Below are 10,000 nucleotides of genomic sequence, written 5' to 3' on the forward strand. Positions count from 1 at the left end.
GTTCCTTCACTGGTTCCTTCACTGGTTCCTTTACTGGTTCCTTCACTGGTTCCTTTACTGGTTCCTTCACTGGTTCCTTCACTGGTTCCTTCACTGGTTCCTTTACTGGTTCCTTCACTGGTTCCTTCACTGGTTCCTTCACTGGTTCCTTTACTGGTTCCTTCACTGGTTCCTTCACTGGTTCCTTCACTGGTTCCTTCACTGGTTCCTTTACTGGTTCCTTCACTGGTTCCTTCACTGGTTCCTTTACTGGTTCCTTCACTGGTTCCTTCACTGGTTCCTTCACTGGTTCCTTCACTGGTTCCTTTACTGGTTCCTTCACTGGTTCCTTTACTGGTTCCTTCACTGGTTCCTTCACTGGTTCCTTTACTGGTTCCTTCACTGGTTCCTTCACTGGTTCCTTCACTGGTTCCTTCACTGGTTCCTTCACTGGTTCCTTCACTGGTTCCTTTACTGGTTCCTTCACTGGTTCCTTCACTGGTTCCTTCACTGGTTCCTTCACTGGTTCCTTTACTGGTTCCTTCACTGGTTCCTTCACTGGTTCCTTCACTGGTTCCTTTACTGGTTCCTTCACTGGTTCCTTCACTGGTTCCTTCACTGGTTCCTTCACTGGTTCCTTTACTGGTTCCTTCACTGGTTCCTTCACTGGTTCCTTCACTGGTTCCTTTACTGGTTCCTTCACTGGTTCCTTTACTGGTTCCTTCACTGGTTCCTTCACTGGTTCCTTCACTGGTTCCTTCACTGGTTCCTTCACTGGTTCCTTTATTGGTTCCTTTACTGGTTCCTTCACTGGTTCCTTCACTGGTTCCTTCACTGGTTCCTTCACTGGTTCCTTTACTGGTTCCCTTACTGGTTCCTTCACTGGTTCCTTCACTGGTTCCTTTACTGGTTCCTTCACTGGTTCCTTTACTGGTTCCTTCACTGGTTCCTTCACTGGTTCCTTTACTGGTTCCTTCACTGGTTCCTTTACTGGTTCCTTCACTGGTTCCTTCACTGGTTCCTTCACTGGATCCTTCACTGGTTCCTTCACTGGTTCCTTCACTGGTTCCTTCACTGATTCCTTCACTGATTCCTTCACTGGTTCCTTCACTGGTTCCTTCACTGGTTCCTTTACTGGTTCCTTTACTGGTTCCTTCACTGGTTCCTTCACTGGTTCCTTTACTGGTTCCTTCACTGGTTCCTTTACTGGTTCCTTCTTTGGTTCCTTCACTGGTTCCTTCACTGGTTCCTTTACTGGTTCCTTTACTGGTTCCTTCACTGGTTCCTTCACTGGTTCCTTCACTGGTTCCTTCACTGGTTCCTTCACTGGTTCCTTCACTGGTTCCTTTACTGGTTCCTTTACTGGTTCCTTCACTGGTTCCTTCACTGGTTCCTTCACTGGTTCCTTCACTGGTTCCTTCACTGGTTCCCTTACTGGTTCCTTCACTGGTTCCTTCACTGGTTCCTTTACTGGTTCCTTCACTGGTTCCTTTACTGGTTCCTTCACTGGTTCCTTCACTGGTTCCTTTACTGGTTCCTTCACTGGTTCCTTTACTGGTTCCTTCACTGGTTCCTTCACTGGTTCCTTCACTGGATCCTTCACTGGTTCCTTCACTGGTTCCTTCACTGGTTCCTTCACTGATTCCTTCACTGATTCCTTCACTGGTTCCTTTACTGGTTCCTTCACTGGTTCCTTCACTGGTTCCTTCACTGGTTCCTTTACTGGTTCCTTTACTGGTTCCTTCACTGGTTCCTTCACTGGTTCCTTTACTGGTTCCTTCACTGGTTGGTTCCTTCACTGGTTCCTTTACTGGTTCCTTCTTTGGTTCCTTCACTGGTTCCTTCACTGGTTCCTTTACTGGTTCCTTCACTGGTTCCTTCACTGGTTCCTTCACTGGTTCCTTCACTGGTTCCTTCACTGGTTCCTTCACTGGTTCCTTCACTGGTTCCTTTACTGGTTCCTTTACTGGTTCCTTCACTGGTTCCTTCACTGGTTCCTTCACTGGTTCCTTCACTGGTTCCTTCACTGGTTCCCTTACTGGTTCCTTCACTGGTTCCTTCACTGGTTCCTTTACTGGTTCCTTCACTGGTTCCTTTACTGGTTCCTTCACTGGTTCCTTCACTGGTTCCTTTACTGGTTCCTTCACTGGTTCCTTCACTGGTTCCTTCACTGGTTCCTTTACTGGTTCCTTTACTGGTTCCTTCACTGGTTCCTTCACTGGTTCCTTTACTGGTTCCTTCACTGGTTCCTTTACTGGTTCCTTCACTGGTTCCTTCACTGGTTCCTTCACTGGTTCCTTTACTGGTTCCTTCACTGGTTCCTTTACTGGTTCCTTCACTGGTTCCTTCACTGGTTCCTTTACTGGTTCCTTCACTGGTTCCTTTACTGGTTCCTTCACTGGTTCCTTCACTGGTTCCTTCACTGGTTCCTTTACTGGTTCCTTCACTGGTTCCTTTACTGGTTCCTTCACTGGTTCCTTCACTGGTTCCTTCACTGGTTCCTTCACTGGTTCCTTCACTGGTTCCTTTACTGGTTCCTTTACTGGTTCCTTCACTGGTTCCTTCACTGGTTCCTTCACTGGTTCCTTTACTGGTTCCTTCACTGGTTCCTTCACTGGTTCCTTCACTGGTTCCTTTACTGGTTCCTTCACTGGTTCCTTTACTGGTTCCTTCACTGGTTCCTTTACTGGTTCCTTTACTGGTTCCTTCACTGGTTCCTTCACTGGTTCCTTCACTGGTTCCTTCACTGGTTCCTTCACTGGTTCCTTTACTGGTTCCTTCACTGTTTCCTTAACTGGTTCTGGTTCCTTCCTCTTGAGTAACTGGTGTGTTTCTGCAGTTGCACAGAGCTTCCTGTCTGGATAAACTGGGGGACCAAACGGCAATGGTCAGTGTATTTAAATAAACTCTTGTGTAATAATAATCTCTTCCTCCTCTGAGGGTTAGAGGATGATCTGTGTGTGTGTGTGTGTGTGTGTGTGTGTGTGTGTGTGTGTGTGTGTGTGTGTGTGTGTGTGTTTCTGCTGAAGATTGCAGCGATTCTGCAGTCCAGACTGGCCAGAACATGCTTTGATAAGAACAGGTAAGAATCCATCCATCCATCCATCAGAAAGCATGTCTATTTAATTGAAATCATGACACTTATGCAATTTAACATCGATTTAGTACGAGTGTAATGAATAGTAGAGAAGTGGCTGGATCATGATGATGATGTGTGTGTGTGTGTGTGTGTGTGTGTGTGTGTGTGTGTGTGTGCAGTTTCCAGGATGTGACGGAGCGTCCGCGCATGGAGTGTGTGGCTGAGATGGTTTCTCCTCTGGTGACGAACGCGGGTCACGTTTGCATCACCGACCGCAGTCTTTACTTCCAGCCTCTGAACGGCTATCCTGTGAGTTTCACAGCGACCACGCCTTCTGCAAGATCTTCAGTTCCTTCACTGCGGTCCTCATGTGTGTGTGTGTGTGTGTGTGTGTGTGTGTGTGTGTGTGTGTGAAAGGACTCCGTGGTGCAGATCGGGTTACACAGTGTGAGGCGCATCTACAAACGGAGGCACGGGCTGAGGCCTTTGGTGAGAGTTTGTGCGGGTCTTCATTCTTCAGTTTGTCTTTTGTGTCTTTTATGGTATTTACCCTGTGTGTGTGTGTGTGTGTGTGTGTGTGTGTGTGTGTGTGTGTGTGTGTGTGTGTGTGTGTGTGTGAAGGGCCTGGAGGTGTTTTGCACAGAGAATGATCTGCGCTCGGATATCTACCTGAAGTTCTACAGCACTAAGGAGAGAGATGAGCTGTACTACTACATAGCAACTTTCCTTGGTAGGCCTTATGTGTGTGTGAAGAGTTTGGGGTGTGGCTACTGTAGAAGGAGGAGTTTGGGGCGTGGCTAATGTAGAAGGAGGAGAGTTTGGGGCGTGGCTACTGTAGAAGGAGGAGTTTGGGGCGTGGCTAATGTAGAAGGAGGAGTTTGGGGCGTGGCTACTGCAGCAGGCAGATAGTTTGGGGCGTGGCTACTGTAGAAGGAGGAGTTTGGGGCGTGGTTACTGTATCAGGCAGAGAGTTTGGGCCGTGGCTACTGCAGCAGGCAGATAGTTTGGGGCGTGGCTACTGTAGAAGGAGGAGTTTGGGGCGTGGGTACTGTAGCAGGCAGAGAGTTTTGGGCGTGGCTACTGTAGCAGGCAGAGAGTTTGGGGCGTGGCTACTGTAGCAGGCGGAGAGTTTGGGGCGTGGCTACTGTAGAAGGAGGAGTTTGGGGCGTGGCTACTGTAGCAGGCGGAGAGTTTGGGGCGTGGCTACTGTAGCAGGCGGAGAGTTTGGGGCGTGGCGACTGTAGAAGGAGGGGTTTGGGGCGTGGCTACTGTAGAAGGAGGAGTTTGGGGCGTGGCTACTGTAGCAGGCAGATAGTTTGGGGCGTGGCTACTGTAGAAGGAGGAGTTTGGGGCGTGGCTACTGTAGAAGGAGGAGTTTGGGGCGTGGCTACTCTAGCAGGCGGAGAGTTTGGGGCGTGGCTACTGTAGAAGGAGGAGTTTTGGGTATGCATTGAATTGACAGAAGATCTGTGTGTGTGTGTGTGTTTGTGTGTGTGTGTTGTAGAGAACCACATCGCGGAGCACACAGCGGAGAGCTACATGCTGCAGTGGCAGAGAGGTCACATCTCCAACTATCAGTACCTTCTGCATCTCAACAACCTGGCGGACCGCAGTGTGAACGACCTCTCGCAGTATCCAGTGTTCCCCTGGGTCATCAGCGACTATAGCAGCGCCCAGCTGGGTCAGAACCACACACACACACACACACACACACACACACACACACACACACACACTCTCACACTCACTCACTCACACACTCACTCACACACACACACACACACACACACTCTCACACTCACTCACTCACACACTCACTCACACACACACACACACACACACACACACACACACACACTCACACACACACACTCACACTCACTCACTGGGTCATCAGCGACTATAGCAGCGCCCAGCTGGGTCAGAACCACACACACACACACACACACACACACTAGGGATGCGCGGTATACCGGTACTGGAAAAATACCGGTATATTTTTTATTTCAAACGGTACGATATCATGATTTTGCTCATTTCGGTTTATGCTGCTGTTCCGAAGTTCACCGCTAGGTGGCAGCGCGCTACCCAAACTGACGCAAAACCAGCAAATGTGGTGCCATAGAGGAACAAACATGAATACAGCAGTTGAATCTCACTCAACACGCACAAAACTCATTAATAAAGACAGGAGTAGACGTGAAATGTGGAATTACTTTGCTTATAAAACTGCTGAAGAACCATCAAACCTTGCCAAGCATCGTCACTTCATTCCTGACTTGTAAGACATTAAGAGATCGACAGGTGAGCGCATAAATCAAACCATCTAATTTAGACATTTTTCTTTTAACACTGATTAACGCACATACATAAGAATGTATCGTTTAAATATAAAAAAATCTCCAGCGTTCGTTTCAACCAGTGACGTTTAGACCTCATAATATCTGCACGCACACTATTGCACTATTTACATCCGAGAAAGACACAACCAACTGTGTTTATGTGACGACTCACTAAAGATTGACATTTTTGACATAATTTTGTGTGTATTTGACTGAGGAAAAACAACTTTATTTTTAATGCGCGAGCTCTTTAGGCTTGTGTGTGTGTGTGTGTGTTGTTGGCATAAGCGTAAAGAAAACTCTCTTAAAGAGCTCTCATCCCGTTTGTATTACGAAATGCTATAAAATCGCTTGCAAGTTCAAATTGGCGAGGTTTAAAAAAACGTGGGCAGTGATTCCGTCAGCTGTCCCGAAACGACAGTGAAAGTGTCGAATCTGAGCGCGCAGATGCTTTTATCGCGCAGGTGCGATGTCTTCTGAAGCCAGAAGCAATGGAGACGCGCAGTAATGCTGAAATTACTTACTAGAAAGTTTCCAAATGACTGATTGATGTGATAATCTTTGTTGATTAATTTAATAATAAACATTTGTGGTAATTTCCCGCTTCATAAACCCAAAACTTGCGAGAGTGAGTAAAATTATGCGCAATACCCGCATCAAAATTCAGACCCTGTGTGGTATCGATTTAATATCGGTACTTCGATATTAGATTGTGGTACCGTACCGAAGACAACATTGTGGTATCGAGCCATCCCTATCACACACACACACACACACACACACACACTCGTGTTCTGAAAGATGTGTTTGTTTCAGACTTGCTGAACCCTGCTTCATTTCGAGATCTCAGTAAACCCATTGGAGCTTTGAACACGGAGAGACTGGAGAGATTACTGGTGAGAAATCCTGACAGATGCACCTTAACATCATATAAAGACAGAAGATGACTGTGTGTGTGTGTGTGTGTGTGTTACAGGAACGCTACAGAGACATGCCTGAGCCTCGCTTTATGTATGGCAGTCATTACTCGTCTCCTGGATATGTGCTTTTCTACCTCGTCAGAGTTGGTAAGCTTCTGTCTGTCTCGGTGTGTGTGATGTTGAATGGTGGGAATAACACAGATTTAGGTTCCATAAGCGCCATCTACTGGCAGAGACTGAATATGTGTTTTCATTCAGCCCTGTTGTTAACCGGTGGATCGAGAAGAAGTTAAAGGATTAGTTCACTTTTAAATAAACTTCTGCTGATAGTTTCCTCACCCTCATGTCATCCAAGATGTCCATGTCTATCTTTCTGCAGTCGAAAAGAAATTAAAGTTTTGGATGAAAACATTCCAGGGTTGTTCTCCATATAATGGACTTCAATGGGCCCCAAACGGGTCAGTTTCAGTGCAGCTTTAAACGACACCAGATGATGAATAAGGGTCTGATCTAGACAAACCATCAGTTTCTGAGAGAAACCCAGCAGTATTTATGCTATTATTTTACCTCTTATCAGACGAACGTGATCATCTCTGAGCTCAGACATAACTTCTGCTGAGTGAGGTCAAAATACGAGCGTGGTCATAGATGTATACGTAGATGCCTCATTAGCGACTGCACGGATCAATAGAATGAGGCATCTACGATCGATACATCTATGACCACGCTCGTATTTTGACCTCACTAAGCGGAAGTTATGTCTGAGCTCAGAGATGATCACGTTCGTCTGATAAGAGGTAAAATAATAGCATAAATACTGCTGGGTTTCTCTCAGAAGCTGATGGTTTGTCTAGATCAGACCCTTATTCATCATCTGGGGTCATTTACAGCTGCACTGAAACTGACCCGTTTGGAGCCCATTGAAGTCCATTATATGGAGAACAACCCTGGAATGTTTTCATCAAAAAACTTAATTTCTTCTCAACTGCAGAAAGAAAGACATGGACATCTTGGATGACATGAGGGTGAGGAAACTATCAGCAAAAGTTTATTTAAAAGTGAACTAATCCTTTAACCCTCTCGAGTCTGCGGTTGCGACGGCGCGATCGTCTCTCTTTTTTCTTATCAGTGCCCATGAGACTCAAATAACTCGTTTTTTATCATTCAGGCAAGTGTTATACATCATTATAATCTGTTAAGTTTCTATTTGTTTTGTGTACAGTCACAATAAAAACAAATGTTTTGCTTTTTGCAAAATAAAGAAAACAAACATGATCTGCCAAAGACGTTCATTCAGATCTTCAGAAAAAGTGAATACTTGTCTCACAAACATGAGGTATATGTCTAAAGAAACGCTGAAATATCAGATTTTAAACAATGTAAACCAAATCGAAAACAAATATTCTGTGTTTATGTAATCTGGTTGATAAATTGGCCACTTCATTATCCGCTAATGCGACCACTGTAACGTTACTTCAGCTTCATCGTTTTGAGACGCGTTGAGCTATAATTCTCCTCATGAAAAGCTGTTCATTTCTGAAAGCAAGGGCTGATTGTAAGGTAGGCTTTATTCTGTTAGCATCTGTGAATATTAAACGCACAAAGACTGTTTAAATATGAATCCCTCTGCATGTCAAGACTGTTTAGACAAGATTTATGTGGCCTGTTTTGGACAGATTATAACGTGTTTATTGTAAAAGAGCCTAGTGTCACAGCAATAAAGCTTTTATTCGCAAATGTCTGCTCAGATGCTATAAATATAGAACCAGTAAAACGTATTTTTCTTCATATTGATGTTTAAATATTATAGCCTAATGTTATTTTTTAATTTTATATCAAAGTTTTTCAGAAATGATTCTGGCGTTTTGTTTTGTAGAAAGTTAATTGCTTTCTTTAAGTTGATTTAATTTTGTATAAATTGTATCTTAATTTTAATTATTTATTATTTAATTTTTTAGCATGGGACTACTTTCAAAAAAAAAAAAAAAATTGTTCTTTGTAATTTGTCTTGTTTCTAGTCTAAATATTTAAACATTCTTAAATCAAGATGAATTTACTAGATAAGTACAGTATAATAATATATAATATATGTCCTGTTGCTCACAGTCACACACCTGAATTAAGCTCATTCATTATGCAGCTCATTGTGCGGGCTATTATGTTCTTTTGTCCTCTCAGGTGATACTCATCATTATTCATTAGATATCACGCCTCCTCGATGTCTTACACATGTTAAATCAGTGTATTGTTTTATGTGAATGAGTAGGCTCAATGTATGGAGTCAAAATAGGGCCACATATATCTGCAAAATAACACAATGTTTTGCAAACAAGAAATATGTTTTGCAAAAAAAATAAAATAATTTTGCAAAAAAAAATAGAATATTGAGAAAAAAAAGCTTTTTTGCAAGTAAAAAAATAGTAATTGCAAAAGAAAAGTTACAACTGAGAGAAAAAATAAAGTTTAGCAAAGTAAAACTTGCAGCATTGACTTTGCAACACCTTTGCGCCGCTCCTTTAAATCCGCGTTTCCGTCATCCGTGCCTCTGCGGCGCAAGCTTTCCTTTGCGCTTCATATTTCTTTGCGCCTCGCTTTGTGTCCCTGATTTGACGTGGGGGAGGGGTCAAGAGGTTGGGGTGTGTACATGGGTGTGTACAAGGGACGAAGGCGCGTCCTTCTCGTTACGTCATCAGCGCGAGCCCCAGACCGTATGGATCTCGAGACCTCTGTGTGTCATTCTGCTGCATATCATCTAGCTGTCTTTGAACACAAGAATATATTGGGCATGATTAATTGCATAATTTTTTTTAATCATGTGTTTTTTTTTAATTAATGAGTTAAATTGACAGCTCTACTTGTAACACTTTACCCCAACACTGATGATGTGTCAGACAGATTCAAGAAATGATTCCTGATGTAGTTTGGTTAGTTAACATAGCTGAGAGCTGCATGCATGCAACATGGGTATTTATAACCCTTACACCAGAATGCTAGACATCGATGGATCATCCTCTGCATAGAAAGTGAATGAGATTGGGCAAATTAATTGAGACAGCGAGAGATCAGCACAGTTGCTCAGCCTCAAGGGCGAGTGGCCTAATTTAAGTCAGATTGTATTGATTGACGTAACGAGAAGGACGCGCCTTCGTCCCTTGTACACACCCTTGTACACACCCCAACCTCTTGACCCCTCCCCCACGTCAAATCAGGGACACAAAGCGAGGCGCAAAGAAAAATCAAGCGCAAAGGAAAGCTTGCGCCGCAGAGGCACGGATGACGGAAACGCGGATTTAAAGGAGCGGCGCAAAGGTGTTGCAAAGTCAATGCTGCAAGTTTTACTTTGCTAAACTTTATTTTTTCTCTCAGTTGTAACTTTTCTTTTGCAATTATTAGTTTTTTACTTGCAAAAAAACATTTTTTTCTCAATATTCTATTTTTTTGTGTGCAAAATTATTATTTTTTTTGCAAAACTTTTTTTTTTTGCAAAACATATTTTTTGTTTGCAAAACATTGTGTTATTTTGCAGATATATGTGGCCCTATTTTGACTCCATATCAATGATTCTCACATCAGTTTAAAGCAAAAACTCTAGGTAACAACACCCATTAGTCAAAAGTCTTGTGAACACATATCTATTGTGTGTTTTGAGGCCTTAATTCTAAAACAAATTTGTTTGTTTT

General features: G+C 43.6%; 1 protein-coding gene across 2 annotated transcripts in view; it reads left to right on the forward strand.

Moving 5' to 3' along the window:
* Positions 1 to 10,000, forward strand: part of nsmaf (neutral sphingomyelinase (N-SMase) activation associated factor) — a 42,555-nt gene that overhangs the window by 6,225 nt on the left and 26,330 nt on the right. For both annotated transcript variants that reach the window (XR_013816042.1, XM_079846424.1), the window contains exons 8-15: positions 2,819 to 2,866; positions 3,009 to 3,061; positions 3,238 to 3,367; positions 3,476 to 3,547; positions 3,680 to 3,788; positions 4,563 to 4,739; positions 6,217 to 6,296; positions 6,377 to 6,467. Coding sequence is in view for 1 of the 2 variants with exons in the window: in XM_079846424.1 (XP_079702550.1) it covers positions 2,819 to 2,866; positions 3,009 to 3,061; positions 3,238 to 3,367; positions 3,476 to 3,547; positions 3,680 to 3,788; positions 4,563 to 4,739; positions 6,217 to 6,296; positions 6,377 to 6,467 (760 nt within the window). In the remaining variant the exon portion in view is untranslated. The remainder of the gene's footprint in view (positions 1 to 2,818; positions 2,867 to 3,008; positions 3,062 to 3,237; positions 3,368 to 3,475; positions 3,548 to 3,679; positions 3,789 to 4,562; positions 4,740 to 6,216; positions 6,297 to 6,376; positions 6,468 to 10,000) is intronic.

Source organism: Gobio gobio, assembly GCF_949357685.1.
Source record: "Gobio gobio genome assembly, contig: scaffold_150, whole genome shotgun sequence".
Lineage (NCBI taxonomy): Eukaryota > Metazoa > Chordata > Actinopteri > Cypriniformes > Gobionidae > Gobio > Gobio gobio.